General features: G+C 36.0%; 1 protein-coding gene across 2 annotated transcripts in view; it reads right to left on the minus strand.

Annotated features, from left to right (window-relative positions):
• LOC117407350 (glypican-5-like) overlaps positions 1-16,768 on the minus strand; it is a 201,419-nt gene that overhangs the window by 144,003 nt on the left and 40,648 nt on the right. For both annotated transcript variants that reach the window (XM_034012293.3, XM_059029300.1), the window contains exon 3: positions 4,088-4,782. In XM_034012293.3, coding sequence (XP_033868184.2) covers positions 4,088-4,782 — 695 coding nt within the window. The remainder of the gene's footprint in view (positions 1-4,087; positions 4,783-16,768) is intronic.

The raw sequence follows: 16,768 nt of genomic DNA on the forward strand, positions 1-16,768 counted from the left end.
CTTCTGACCGCATGAAGAACCTGTGGAGTTAAGGGAACTCTAGGTTCGGGGAAGTGAGAATCACTATCCCTCAAGAGGGGACCGACACAGAGGCAAGAGGCATATGAAAAAAGTGAGGAGGAGGAAAAAACTAATGCAAGAGAAAGAGCTGAGCTGTGACTGGGTTTAAATAGGGAGTCAATAATGAGAGACAGGAAACAGCGAAGCCCTGGTTCACACGCCCCCGAATTAAGTTAACATCAATTCCACAATAAAACATTTCTACTTTCCTAAGCCTCATTGTTAGTCAGCAAAGACATGGCCAAACTACTTTATTGTTTTAATTTACTTAAACATTTCCTAATCTCTTAAGGCCAACACTTTTTTTTGTAACGTATAATATAAACAATACAGTCTGCAGAAATTGTGTCTGATACTGTGTGACAGCACAGATGGTCAATAAATGCTATAAACACCAGCCTACTGCAATCTGATGCTATTTACAAGAAGACTAATGCTGGATAAAATGTGAAAGCTACAAGCATAACCTATTTAAAATTACAATTTGTTACAATTTCTACAAAACCACCGGGGGGCGTGTTTGAGTCATCATTTTCAAGCTACAAGCGGGCAAGTAAAGATGCATTGATTTTCATATCTCACTTTCATACATTTTCCTTATGATTCAGAATATTTCCAAAACCTCTCAAAATTAATATATAACATATCTGTTAATTATGTTTGATGTATTTATGCTTGTACCCAGCATTCACAGCATATGCAAACTGAAATCTGTAGTTCTGAATGGTAAAACCAGACACTGTACTGAAGTTGTGTGTTGTCTCGGGAATATGTTGCTTGTTAGTTTACTCTATATTGTCTCCTTAATTGTATCCCTCAAAAGCAGCTTATTTATTGTGTGTTCAGCAGTTTCTGTGCGATAGTGTTACAGTGTGGCTCTTTGAAAATACCTGCTTTGAGGAACTTTATTTGAACCGCAAAGGAAAACCTTTGCCCCGTGTTTAAAATCGTTAAGTTGACAATGATACTGACGATTTAAAATAATAATATTATTTTGAACTGAAACACAAGATATTTATCTGATATTACATATTTTGTTGTCTGTGTTGCTTGTACTACTGTCTTCCCACCACATCGCTAGTATGTTCGCAAGCAGTTTTTTTTTTTCTATTCATAACTATAAAACTCTAATTGTGATAAATTTAGAAATACTATAAGAAATTTAGTAAATTCAAACAATTTGACATTTGAAGTTCTGAGGTAATCTAATTTGTCACTGAAGTTTTTTTTTTTTTTTTAAGAGCAATACAAAAAATATATATTATTTTGAGTTGCTTCTGTTACTGTCATAATTACAAACACGTTTTCAGTTTTCAGGTGGAAAGCTTTCCACAGCTATCCTTGACTAAACAGCCTAATCTCAAACTTTTGTCTTTGTAACTAGCTTCAGAGCAGGCATGCACGTCTTTTCATGTTTACAAATTACTGTATTAAAAGATTGTACTTTATAAATACACCTTGGAGCACATCTATACTGTGTTAGTATAACAATGAGAACTCAATATTTTGGGGAAAGTAATTGCTCTGAAGGACACTATTTCCTAAACTAACAGATGTGCATTAGCTAAATGTAATTTTTCTGTCCCAAATTACACACTGTCACACGTTTGTCAGCAGTGTAATTCTTAAAGTATTGCAGTTCCAGCAGATGGCGCAATTGTGTTCCATAAAAATAGTGCAAAGTCCGTAAGAGTGAAAAATGTTACTTTAGATACATTAAAGGCTACAAGCAGACCTAATGATTAGGGCCCTGAGTTTTTACGACTTGTTTTTTAACCTGGCACTTGTTAGAAAAAATGTACTTAAGGTAATTATGCATTACAATTGGCAATCTAAATTATCAGGAGTTTCCCGCCGAAATTGGGAGACCTGGCAGGTATGCAGTAAGCATCAAACCTTTGAATAGAATCTAACTGGAGGGTTTCTTTATCCAAACTACAAACTTGTTTGTGGGTCAAAAATCCTTTCTGCCTTCAGAAACTTGTGAGCTGGTTGAATAAAACGTGGTTTTATTCTGCATTGATTAGCTCATCAATTTTTCATAAACTTTGTTTATACTGGCATCTGTGCTGTGCATACTGTATTTTCGAATTATCCAGAATTGAATGTGTTGAATCCTTAATTATCCTTTAGATCAGTTTAGCTGGAGGTTTAGGACTGAATTGCAGGTTAGTCCTGTTGTTTTAATCCTCCCGTGAATTTCGCAGAGCCCTACTAGTAGCTGAAGAAATTACAGGTGGCACTGTAGTCATAACAAGCCAAGGTGCTACCCAAGAACACAAGAATACACCAGAACTGACAGCGTCAACAGGAGTCGATATTTTAAACTCAATTTGAAAAACAAATGCAGAAAGAAATCTAGTACAGATACAGTCCATTTTCTAAATAATGTGACAAGGGACTGTACTGTATGTTTTTAACCCTCTTATTCAGTTTGCCCATGCTGTTACTCTTCATAACAACATGATAATTAAACCTTAGACCCAGGTATCACCAAAGTATCCAAAACTATAAACACCTTTCATTTTGATTAAAACTTCATTTGAAAACAAGCCTGCCCTGTTGACCAAAACATAGGCCACTTTGTACTAAGATACAATTCAAGAATGACTCATTCCTAACTACACAACTTTAAATTACCTCTCCCTTCTTTGTTCTATAAATATCCTATGCCGGATTAACTCAATTTAACAACTGAACTGCCACACCATTATTGACAACTCTTCTTTGAAGAGACACTTAGTCTTATCACTTACCCTTCTGTCTAAGTGAAAAGAAAATGAAACTGTTTAATAAAATATGAGTAGTCACAGAGTAAAATGTATTTGTTTAGCCTCACTAGCTAGGAAACTGTTTTAGATGTTTGGCTAGTAGGAGTTAGTAAAGCCAAGAGTAATTAGTCGTTAATAAAAACAGATTTGAAACGGCTTTTCAAATTATAATGCATTCGCCTGTATCTAGAGCAGTCTGTCAAATACCATTACATTGGAAAACAATACAAAGAACTCACAGGTCTGGAAAATACTATCGCTATAGCTATTACAGGTTTTTTCTCCAGATCTGCTAAAAAAAAATACATTATAATGTGTATTGTACACAATGTTTTATTTACATTTTTTCCACCGTTTCATCTTTTTAAATACCAATCCTATTGAAAAAAATGTTTACAGATTTAAAGAGACTATGTCACAAAGTGTTTATGTTCCAAAGGATATCACTCTACTCTGTGCATTCTGGCCATTGGTTACCTTTTTGTAGCACTGTAGCTCCAAAACATGTTGAAATCATAATCCCTATTCAAAGCTTGAATTTAAAGTCTATGTTCATCCAGGGGAAATACTGGAATATGTTTCATGGTAGTTGGATAGCAAAGGTTTATTTCCGTCTCCTTTATTATTTTAATTCAGTGCTTGGCCCCTTTAGGGTGATAAGACCCCCAAAACTTGACTAAAACACCAGTGCCCTTTCCCAGCAGCACGGTTCCTTCCCCAAGGTTATCACTAAACCGACACACATAACTTCTAAATTGCATAAAACATGACTTGTCTAACCACATGATCCTTTATTATAAAGATAATACAATTTTTACACCAAGAAGTGAATCTTCAGTTTGTCCAGTGACACATGGTAATGGTAACTTCTACAATGATAGTCAACACTATATACTCATTGGTGATCAGATACATTCTGTCATTTTTAGAATGTGATCAGCAGTTGATGGCCCAGGTAACTCTAATGCTAAGAGTATATTCAAGTTTTGAATAGTTTTTTTATTTTTTTTATGATCTGCCGTAATTAACATCATAGGTTGGTTTTAGAAGGATTGCATTGCACTTTCTTGATGATTTACATGATATTTTCTAATGTGATATTCTCTAAAATAACAACTGTAAGTCGCCCTGGATAAGGGTGTCTGCCAAGAAATAAACAAATAAATAAATAAAACATAGTTGGATTCAAGACCTGGAATGCCCACCCCTAGCATAAAGTCTAAAGTAGGACTGAATAGCAATTGGAATGTTCTTACCTGTACTGAAAGCTTTGGTCCATTTATTTGAGCATACATAACTGCATCATTTACAAGCGAATGAAGGTTGAGCAGCACTTGCTCAATGTCATGGGTTCCAAGCATCCCATCTGACAGCTCTTCCAAAGACTTTATATACTCCCTCCAGTGAGTGTCAATTTCTGCCATGCTGGCCAAGCAGCCTCTTACCACATTGAGACAGTACCCCATACACGGTTTACTCTGAGTCAGGCCTTGGCAATGCGGACAGTACTGCATCTTGAGTAAGGCTCTGTTGCATTCTTTTGTGTACTGCAAATGATCTGTTGTATTAATGACTTCGATCCCCAAGTTCAAAGCCTGCAGAAAAACACGGCTGGGCAGCAGTGATCTTCCTATTTGTCCAACTGCTAATTTGGGAATGTTTCCAAATGGATTCAGGTCCCTTCTTGCCATCCGTGTGCACTCAGCATAGTCAAGTGCTATATCTGTCAAGCCAGGGTTTATGAGGTGATTGTAAACCAAAGGGAACAGACTGTCAAAAAACCTGTTAATAAACTCCTCAATGCTGACCTCAGAGCCCAACACAAAAAGTCCAATGTCAGTGAAGAGCTCTCTCACTGATGTAGCCGTGTCTGCAGCCATGTTTCTGTAAGTGGTGTGAAATAACGTATTTGTGTAGTTCTCAGCTTGCCGGATGAGGGTTTCAAATGTTTCTGCAAGAAAGAATGTTTTGTATTAGTTCAAGAGAATGTGTGGGAATTGCATTAAAACAATGCCCATTAAAGTATGACACAGGATGTTTTTGAAGAAAAAATACCACCGTCAAAAAGTTAAGATTGTTATGTTTTTGAGAAAAAACAAGAGTATTATGGCTCTCAATCAAGTATAAAAAAAACAAATGGTGCTTTGAAATGATATATGAAGTAAAACAGTAATGGCCTACCACTGACATGAAAACTGACAGCTTTTATGGAACCTATATGGTCTATAGTCATAGTTTATATGAGAATACGTGTTTTCATTCAAAAGTGCACATACTGTATGAGATCTACATTGCAAATGGAAGTGGATTAATGGAAATATTTAATAAGCTACAACCATTTTATAGAAGTATAGAAGAAAAAGTGACCTTGATCTTCAGCTACTGCCTTGCCAGCAACAGATAGCAAAGACATCTACAGGGTGAAGTTATCTGTCCATTTCCTACCTTCCAGAGCAAGAGAGTACATACAGTATGTATTATCATGGAGACAGATCCTTGCTGTGGCAGCTTACTGCAAACCTAAGCAGAGCCAAAGTCTCAACCTGCTGGAGGCCTTTGAACACTGCCTTTCATTCCTGCTACAATGTTGTTCAATTTAAAAATATAACTGCCAGTCAAGTAAGTATTTTGTTGTGTATTTGTTTTTAAATTTCAGGGATATTAAAGGCTACAATAACACATGGATGTTTTAGCTCTAGTTGTATTACACTGACTAAATAAATCTACATTCCAGTATAATCCTTAGCGACTCCCTCCCTAAATCCTCTCCAAACAGTGGCAGCCGTCCTACTGGATCCACCTATAGCCGTGTACAGTATTTTATTGAAGCAGTTTACACTATTCCTACTCAATATAACAATTATAAAAAAGTGAGTTTAAAAGCACAACATTAACATCATGCTTCAATTACTAGCATCCAGTATTACTGAATGCAAGACATTATGACCATTTTAGTTCTGTGTCATAGTAAAAAGGGTCACAGCAAGATTATTTGTAACAGGGCCATAACTGCAAGGTTGTGGCTCCTCCTCTCTTTTTTCTTAGAGAAACAATACTTACTGTTTGCACTTAGACTGTAATGCCCCATATGGTTTCAAAAGTAAGTATTTAAACATTTAGAATGGTTGTTATTATTATTATTAATGGTTGTTATTATTCCATGCTGAAAACAACAGCTGTCAGTGATAGAACGAAGCTCTCAAATCTGGACTATTCCCAGTTGGATTTCATTAGGACCTTAATGTAATGTTTTAAAAATGTATATCATTAAAATTGAGCTCTTTAATATAAATACTGTATTGTAATGATCTGAAATGTTTGATAAAACCATTACCCTGTTTATTTACCTAAAGCAACTATTTAAAACATTATATACTGTAAATATTTACAAATCTTGAAGATTAAAGTACAATTTAGTCTAGACTGTTTCCTTCAAGCGCAGCCTTTAATTAAAGCAACTTAAGGGAATAAAAAGGGAGGAAAAAGAGCCTGAAATGCAATATCGAGTTACAACAAGTTATCGCTTTCTCCGCAAAAAAGGGACCAGACACAAAAATACTTCATAAACAACTGCTTTGTAGCTTTCAACGGCTTACTGATAATGAAGAAATTCACTCTAAATAGGTGCAATTACTTTGGCTGCCATGAAGAATGAAAAAAGGAATTGAATTCAAAATAAAATGTATTCTAAATAAAGGAAAAAACACACATCATTTCCACTCTGCATTTCACTAGATTTTCATTTAATTTACAATACTATTATTGGCTCTTCTGTGTCTGTCTCATGTCTTGTTTATCGTTTAATGTTTAATGTTAAAGTTAACCAATTTGGTGTTAGATAAAGCAGGATGCATGCAGCCATGGGATTCCAGGATATCACTGAGCTGCAAGGTCAAATTGTTCTGAATGGATAGCTGACTCCTCCAGTTTCATCAAGGAAGGTAGGGGTGCAAATCTAAAGAGAGAGAAAGCTGTTCTCTTGTGAACCATAATAATCTTGGATACATAAGGACATGACAGCCACGAACCTACTATCATTCCTCTATCAGGCTGCAAGATTTGATGTCTTACCCATTGTGACTGAAAATAACATTCAATAACAGCTTATATTTATTACTGAATACATATCAGGGTTATCAAAATCCATAAGTCACTTGAGGGACAGTCCATTTACACAAAAGTGTGTGCTATAAATCAATTGTGTGTGTCTGTCCAACCCCTTTCCACCACATCAACATCAACAAAACTACAATAACCCACATACAACTGGGGAGCAGGAATGAGACAGATGTTAAAGCTTTTAACACTACCTTTAAGCTTATTTTTAATCAACTAAAGCTGTGTTGTATTTCAGTTGGAAGTATAGCATGCTTCTGCCAGTAAATTTAATCCAGACTGAGTCTTAAACTTCAGCTAATGCTCTCAGACTTTTCATTACCTTGTATAAAGAGCCAGTAATGCCCTACGTATCTCCCAATTAAAATAAATGGGAAAGAAAAACAAAACTCAGGGGTCAAGTAATCAGGTCTCCACTACACTTGAAGTTTGAATTTGTATTTAGTGATTTATTCAGAAAAAAAATGTGCAAAAAGACACACTACAAAACTAATGTCTGCTCTTGGATAGGAAATCCAGTTACTGAACACAAAGAACTACAGTCAGCACTCACATATCCAACCATATCAAATTCTGACTTTAGTGACGGTTAAACAAGTGTGACGCATATCTGATTATTTCATTTTGGCCGTTTCAACCCTCGTCCATTTTTTCAGGGAACACAAAAAAGATACAACGTCAAAAATACATAGCTGAAAGGACTGTGTTTTAAAATAAGTAGGCTTCCATTTAGATGTACTGTAGTTGGTTTTGTTGGCGCAGCACTGTATTTTCAACAGAAGTATTTTAATTCAGAACGATATGATTCTGAAAATGTAGACATGTGGACTGTAATACAGTACATACTTTTAAATCTGATATGTATTGTAGCAGTATGTAAAATTCCCCATTAAATGACCAAACAGCAAAATGAAGTCAAAATGTTACCCATGCACAGAACTGTGTAAAATTTAGAAGGCAATGCAACTTAGCAAAAGATTAAAAAAACAACACCAGTTTCCAGAATTAATACAGTATCCAATGTCGGTATTCAAAATTGCAGAATATAGTGCTCGATAAGACCCTAATGTCACAGTTCACTTGCAAATGAAAATGCACAAAAGCAACTGAAGATTACAGATTTTTTTTAAAAATGCACCACAGTATCTAAAACTGTTTAATGATTAACTTTTACATTACCGTAGCTTGTCTCATTCATTTTGTTTTGGCTGCATTTCTGTCGTGAAATTGGAGGAAGCGCTGTGTAACTGCACAATAAAGACAGACTGATTTGGCTTGCAAAAAAAACAAACAGGGGGCTGTGACAGACAAACATGTACATTGTAACATTGAAGAGGTGACAGGTAAGTGCATTAATTTGTTACATATATCTAATGGGGATTGATTTTATTCTTAATACAAGGGCGGTAAAACGCGACTGACGTGTATCTGGGTAACGGATATCCGAGTGCTGAAAGTATTTCATTTTAGATTAAACATTACTGGTATGTGCAGACAAATCATTCATGTGTGCAGCAATAGGCCTCTGACTGAGATCATACCTGTACTGGAGTTCTAATTATATGGCCTAAATCCTAACCGTGGGACATGGCACAGAAGCCTTCAGCACTCACTCTCTGCCAATTCAGACAGCAAGTAGCTGAGGTGCATTGTCACCATTTAAAATGCATGCTCTTAGAGTGATATACAAAACCAAGAACACACAGTGACTCCTAATGCAAGGTTAACTTTCACTTTCTGAAATGTGGAATTATTGGTGATCTTGAACTGTCAGTAACATTAATCATCAAGCTTAACGACTGACAAATGGTCTATGACATTAGCAATTAGTGTTGTAAGGCGGCTAATGGTTAGTTTGGAGGTTGTGTCCACAAAAGCATTACAGCCTGGCATTAGTGAGGATAGACTGAATATGTAACCTAGAGCTAGTAAACATATTGATTTTATAAAAGGATCACGGTTATCTGATACATCTGGCGACACAGTGCTACTAAGACTCTCATAGGCATTAGCCATGTTGCTTAGATGATTTCCCACACATTACATTGTAAAGGTAACAACTTTGAGTTAAATTGAGCACACACAAAAAAAAAACACAACATATGGATCAAATAAAATGTGTACAGTATCTTCAGGGAACAAAAGTGAATTGCACATCATACAAAATGAAAACAAAAATGTAACCCATTACATTACAGGATGGAGCTAATTTTGGAGTTCTTTTTATATTCCTCAAACATTGTCTTACTGCCGGTTAACACAAGCTTGAGGGAAGCCTGCATTGAGCCGCCTTACCATCTAAAATGTAAAATGTTGGCAGGGCTGCCTAATTACTGTCAACTGTGTGAGTGTAACAGTAACAGAAACTTATTAAAAGCTTATCTCAGCTGTATAGTGCTGACTCACACCAAAAAAACAGTGTTACAGTACATTAGGACAGACCTGTGAATCTCTTGAGTTACTGCAAGAAAGCTTGCAGCTATGAACTAGCTTTCTTGCTCTTACACAGAGTTCTCATACAAGAACAGTTTACTTATTTCAGCTGTGTTGTGGAAGACTTGCCCCTTGTTTATGTAGTGTGTTTGTATGACAAAAAAATAAATGCACACAAAATTGCTTAAAGGGTACATAAGGGTCTTTTTATTTTATTGTGTTACATGTTCCCATGTGTTGCTACAAGATGTGTGTATTGTTTTCATTTTTTTAAATTTTTTAATTGTGACCACTTTTTTAAACTTTTAAATTGCATTCCCTGCCTCAAGATGGCTTCACATGTACCTGCATGGACCTCCATTTCCCATCATGCTCCTGCTCACTGGTAAATCCATCGTCAGATAAAAAAGGAGGACGATGGGAAATGTTCTGAGAGGTCCATGCGGGATACATGTGAAGCCATCATGAGGCAGGGAATGCAATTTAAAAGTTTAGAAAAGTGGTCAAAATGTAAAGAAAATAAATAATAATAAATAAACAAAAATAAAAAGCAATACACACACCTTACATATACAGTTGTAGCAACACATGGAACATAATAAAATAAAAAGGTCCTTAAGTACCCTTTAAAACACACCTCTGTTAATTAATTAATTTGTACTGGGAAAAATCTCAGAGCTTAATAACAAAAAAACAAGCCAAGGCATGTTCATGAATACAGACGTTGAAGGTTAGGGCATTATGCTTATCAAAAACATATGCCCTCCTGTTCCATAGCAGCGGCTTACATTTGAACAGGATGAATGTCATGCCCACGGAGGGGTTCCTACTGTGCTGAGTCTGCTTGCAGTTTAGACTTCACACATAAGTGTAGGATGCAACACACTAGATCTGTCATCAACTGTACTCAGGAACCTCTGCTTCAAAATACTAAACACGAAATACAAATGTTTACTGTATAGCATGACCCAGACAGTGTTTTATTTTCTTTTCTTTTTTATGCACACACGGAAAGAAGGATCTTACTCTCCGTATTACGATTAAACTATTACTGCTTAGGAATAAGTACAGACCTACAAAGACTGAGGGAGCAGATTCTTTGAAGTAAAATATAGCATAATACTGCATGGTATGCAAGCAGATTTATTTTAGATGCCAAGTAAAAACAATAGACGTGATGTAGAGTGTCTGTTTGAAATATTTATAATCCATTTTTATTACATAGAACATAGAAGAGTTAGCCATCTAAGAGATGCCTTTCACCTCTGGGAACCGTTTCAATTAATCATGGGTCGAAATGACAAAAGATATTTCTTTCTTATGGCTGTTCTGGGAAATTAAGTGAACTACAGCAATCTCACCATAGTCCCTGGGTTTGAAAAGCAAATGTCTGGCAAGACAGTGAAGCAATTCTGCTTCCTTATTGCTTCTATATTATTTTGACTCAAGACCATTCCATTAACTTTGATGCTTGAACAGTACATGAAAGACACTGTATGTAACTGCTAGGTCGTGATATACTTTTTTATAGATTTAAAAATCCTCCTGTTATTATGCCCAGATTGAATTATCTGCCTGAAGCGATTGTGCAAGTGATCCTTCAAGGATTTAGGTCAGTCTTTCTGCATGCAAGTACAGCAAAGATCTTCAAAAATTCCAGTTATTCGTTGTCTGAAATAACATAACAACCACAGCAGTGTAATAATATCAATTACGTCCCTTTTTTATATCTAAATGTTTCTGTAGTCTGTAGAACAATTAGGGTTATGCACACCTAGAGGGCACCATTTAGTTAATTACTTAAACATTCATTTTGAAATGGGGACTTTTGCAAAATGTCTAAAAATGAAGCCATGTGTACCATTTATTTTTAAAAAAATTAAGAAATAACTTTATTATATTAGTATACATAAGCAATTTATTTTTTATATAATGTATAGTTATATAAAGTCCATATATGCTAGTTTTATATCCTTAAAAATGTTGTATTCCTTTTTTTATTTTGCCTCGGAACTTAATTCAAAATAGGGCCCTATGTATTCTAGATATTCAGAACAAATTAAGAAAAATTACAAGCAAGTCTAGGCCATCACTGATCCACTGGTTCCAAATACATGACCGAATCCAGCACTTTATTTGGTTCCTAAAGGATCACAGTGATTCATCAGGAACAACATGGCTTGATAACCCATTCTATACACACAACACTATTCATGTAAAAAAATGTGCTACCTTCTGTGCTAGGTCTGTCTCCAATCCATTTCTAACTGTATCCTCTGGACATGGACAATGGTAGTGAGAAGGGTTCACTTTTTCAATTATTTATAGGAATATTAAAGGCTTCAATCAAGTCGCCCCCAACCCTTCTTTGATATAGAACAGGTTAAATAGATGATTTACTTTATTAGCCATGGGACTAGTCTTGTTGCTCATAGTTGGAGTCTCTTCAAAGCTACTGTACAATGCAAGCATTTTGTTTGTTTTTTAAATGCTTCCTCACACGGTCTGTTTGCTGATAGTGTGGAGTCAACTAAAACACAGGTCTTTTTCACAGTGGGCTTGTTCTAGCTCAGTATCTCCTATTTGGTATTGGAGTCATGTATTTTATTAACATTACATTTCATGTGCCGTTTTTCTACCCAATTCTGAATGCGGTCTTAAGTACTCTTGCATAGATGTTGGCCAGACCAGGAGACTTGTTGGTCTTGAGAGCCCCCAGTCCTCTTTGCACTTATGATTCTCACTAAATGGGCTTATTATTACAGTCCTCACTAGTAAGCCCCACATAAAGTATTAATTTAATACAACTGTGATTGCCTTACCCTGCTGTCCCTTAAATTCTTCTTCTTAATATGTTCTTTTAATACTATGGTATTGGAAGAGTTGTTGGAGGTTTTGTTCGATGTCTGTAACAATATTTCTCTAAAATAGATATATATATATATTTTTTTTTTTTACTTGTGCAAACATTTCCCTATAGTATTTTGCAATTGCTTTGCAATGTTGTTTGTTTTTGTATACCCCATAAATACCCCTTTTTCCTGGTGGCTTTTGGACTTTTTAAAGTTGATCCTGCACATCCACCATTTCATGAACTGCATAGCCCTGGTTCCTGGGATAAAGCCCCAATGCTTTTTAAAATTATAATTGAATAAACATGAAGTCTTCAGATAATGTATCTTTATATGACTGATACCTTTTTTAGTGTATAAAAGGTTTTGGTCAGATACCAAAATACATGATTCTTGTGCTTAATAAACAAAAAAGCATGGTATTTAATTGATTGAATACAATATGAATGATAATAATATACATAAAAAAACACTATTGGGCTTTACAGCTGCTCTAACCTGTTTAATTTACATTTTTATTGCACAAATTCTGTTGCATTCGTCAATAACTGGTCCAGTCCACTTCTGTTGTACAGATGGCCCCCGGCATACAGTTAAGAAAATCAGTGCAGAATTGCTGCATGGTGGTTTCCATTGTATTCATTGCCTATACTTACCCACTTGAGGTTTGAAAGCAACCACATACATATCCAAGACCATTTGGTTAACCTAATAAGTAAAGACATTAGCAATCTGCACACAGATTATTTTCTGTATGAATTCAGTTTTCATGCTCAAATAAATAGCCAAGCAATCATTTGAGCTAAAATAACCTACAGATGAACCTCTTATGGAGAAATGCCATGTGAAATCAAGCAAAGGGGTTGCAGCACCATCTTAGAATGTTCTCTAAAATATATTAAAAAAAAAACAAAAAAAACAAAAAAAAAAACTATTTGTCCGATTTATGTCTTTGCTTTTCAGCATTAAATTGCCTAATGAAATCACTGCACAAAACATAATACACACACTATTAGGTGTCGGACTGGTGGTGAAGTTTGCTCCTTTTGAAAAGTAGCACTATAATCCAGAATCCAATGAGAATAGAATTGGAGAGAGATTTGTTAATACTATATAGTATTATTGTTACAGTTTCATTATGTTTTAATGTTTGTTGGGGTTTTATTATTATTATTATTATTATTATTATTATTATTATTATTATTATTATTATTATTTAAAATGTCTGTATCATTTATTAAAATTGATAATCCATCTATCAGTAACAGTAAATATTCTGAATGTAGTCAGGCTCTTAATATTTGAATCTAGGTTCCTTTGAATTAGCCAAGACTGACATATCATCATGATACCTGAGCAATCACAAAAGTAACACATAATTAGCCTATTTGTATGATATAGAGATTAGGAAGTGTTTTCTAAAAAAGTGTGTGGAATACAACAGGGACCTTGGCTCACTAGGCAAATCTAACCTTTTCAAAATAATTATTTAACTGTAATTGTATCCTACTAACTAATAAAGTAGCAGCAGGAGGAATTACCACTGTTTGTTTCAGTGTTTAGCTCCAGCAAATGTATGGAGTCATACTTTTTAATGCTTGATTAAAAAACAATCAACTAATTGTGCAATATGCTTATTGTAAAACAATGACCAGCAATACACTCAACCAGACTTTTAAGGCAGGATACATAATCTGAACATCAAGATCCAGACCCAAAGGTATACACGGCTTCATCTTAACACACAGTAAGGGTTTAGAAAGCTGCCAAATGCAGGATTACAACTTTTTACTGATTTTTCCACTATGATTTAGGCCACTGCAGCGCATTTGTTGGCTGTTATAACACATTGCACAAGTCTGGAGTTGTACTTTCTGGTGGAGATTTTCTGCAAATTGCATTCCAGGAAGAACTAGTGAGCGTCTTGATTGACACATTGGTCAATCTAGCCAGTGCACTGAGGGATAAGCCAGTTGCATTGATAAACCGTCTGTACATGGGTTATCAACATCTGTACCCTGAAAACAGGTTTACTTCAGGTACCGACAAACTGTTCATTAGCTCAGTAAGCCTTCTTGTCTGGCACTGTCCAAAAGCATAAACATGGGGCTATGAAAATAATGTTGTAATTCCTGGAACCAAGGTGTGGATTTATAATGACGATATTTGATGGCCATGACCATTAACTAACTGCACCAAAGAAACTAAAATACGTAATGGAATTCTGGCACAGTATGTCATTACAGGAGAATTCAGGTGTTATATATTGCAGTGGAACTGTTACTTTTCCAAATGTGGTTTCAGGCCAGGGTGCTTAATTCTCTCAGTTACACTTACAGCAGTTTGGTTCTTTTGAAACTATGGCAGCAGTTCAGTACAAATGCCTCTTTGTGAGCCAACATTTCATGTGAGAAGTTAATGAATATGCATCAATACACTTCTGCCAGCATTCTGTATTTTTTATGAGCTTATTTGAACACCTTGACAGTCAACATTTGGGCTGCAAAAACATATTCATTAAGGACTAAGACAAACCATTTTTCTGGCAGCTGTTTATACAATTAATCACATTTTGAAATCTTGGCCAACATTACCTAAAGATGGCTTGTGTTACAAAGTTACAAAGTACACTGGTTAAAACAACTTGCTTAGAATCAAATGTTTTACAGTGTTTTCTAAAACAAATGCTTTATGTTAGAAATAAGGTCTACAAAAATTATTTCGGCAACACATTTTGTAAGTAGTTTTCTGTAAAGGTGTGAAGGAATCACAGACAGTGTGTCACATGCAAAAAAAAACAAAAACACTATGGTACGTCCTGTTCATGTTGTGATTTTGAAGGGAGTTTGAAGTGGGTGCTGCCAGAATTCCGTTAACACTGAGCAATGAAAAATAAGTGGGAGGCAAAAGCTAAATCAGGAGCAACTGACATGCAGCACTTAGAAATATTAGTGTTTCGGTATATTGATAAACATTATTCTTTCTAATAAATACTTCCATCCTTTTCCAATACCAAGCTTTATATGGGAACTGTGATTTAGAACATGGCTTCGCTTTTTTTAAATTATTTTTATACATCATACTTCATAATTTATGTAAGTACATGAAAAACATATTTAACGGTTCTATAAAAAGGGTACCGTGTTAAAAAAAAAATTAAAATGTTTTGACATAGCATGCTGACATGTTAGCTAGGTCATACAACAGTTGATCAAATGCACAGAGATCGGGGAAATTAATAAAGTTTTGTAACTTTGTGTGCTGCATACATCGTTATAAATTCTGTTATATGCTAATCCAACAGGCGCTTGTATCCTGACACACTCTTCTCTAGCGGCCTGACTATGTCTAATACAATATGATCGAACGAGCGGCTGGTGACACACTTCCCCGGTCTACAGGAGTCAACCACTTGACCGTTCTCTATGGCTGCATGGTCTATGAGCCGCCCCACCGTGTTATTGCGTCCTTGCTCAATTGTCCCCCATAGCTTTAAGATCAGGGTTGCTGGGGGCCCACACATATCCAGAAGGACCGGTTTCAACCGTTGGTTCCCCTGGGTCTGCCCTGGAACCCTCGCCAACAGCACCCAGTTCCACTGGCTTGGACTGTCCCCATTGCCCGGCCTTCGTTCTTGGAGACCAAGCGCACCTCCAGAAAAGGGTTTGACTCTTTCCAGCTGACTCGTGAAGCCAGTGATGGTACGCTGTCCCTGGAAACATACTATGTTGTGTGGGAGTACTTGTGGTCGCTTCGGCATTACACACTGCAGCATTTCTCAAATGTGGGATTCATGGCTGCTTGCAGCCACCAGGGGCATTTTGTTCCCTAAGCCATGTTATATTAAGAGTTTTAAATCACTGTTATAAAATTCATTAAAAACTACATTTGCTAAACCTAACATACATTTTGTGTTGCCTAACATTTATTAAGCTATTGCTGTAGGTTAAGTGACTAATTATGTAAATGCTATCAAACTGATATTTGTTCTACGCTGTGGTCCTGACATGTACAGCACTCTACATCAAAAATATAGATTTATGCTCAATGCATGAGTGTTTTCACTTTTGGGAAATGGGAAATATAGATATACACAGATAAAGACTTTTTGCAGTATTTGTCTAATTTATAACAAATGTTTTACAATAGTGAGCTGTGAGAAAATGCCAGATGATTCTTTTCATAAAATGTTAATGGTCCTACAGAGTGTAATCAATTTTAATAGCAATATTTTTTCTAAATAATTGTGACAGGGAGAGCCCTGTCACTGGTTCTTGAGTGCATGTGTGCCTTTATGGAAGCAGCTGGGAAGCGGAACAGGAGATGTGTTGCTAAGAAACTAATTGCGCAGGTAGGCTCGCCCAGTGCTGAGTTGATCGGGAGGTCCTGATTGGCTGGTGGGCGTGACCGGGGATCCTGCGCGCAGCTCAGTAAGTGTCTGTGCCACAGCTCAAGGCTAATGCACGGCCATAGCCATGCAGACGGACGCTGAGTGGAAGCTTGCTTGTTGACATCGAGGAGGAGAGTGTCTGTTCC

The sequence above is a fragment of the Acipenser ruthenus genome, chromosome 8, assembly GCF_902713425.1.
Source record: "Acipenser ruthenus chromosome 8, fAciRut3.2 maternal haplotype, whole genome shotgun sequence".
NCBI classification, from domain to species: domain Eukaryota; kingdom Metazoa; phylum Chordata; class Actinopteri; order Acipenseriformes; family Acipenseridae; genus Acipenser; species Acipenser ruthenus.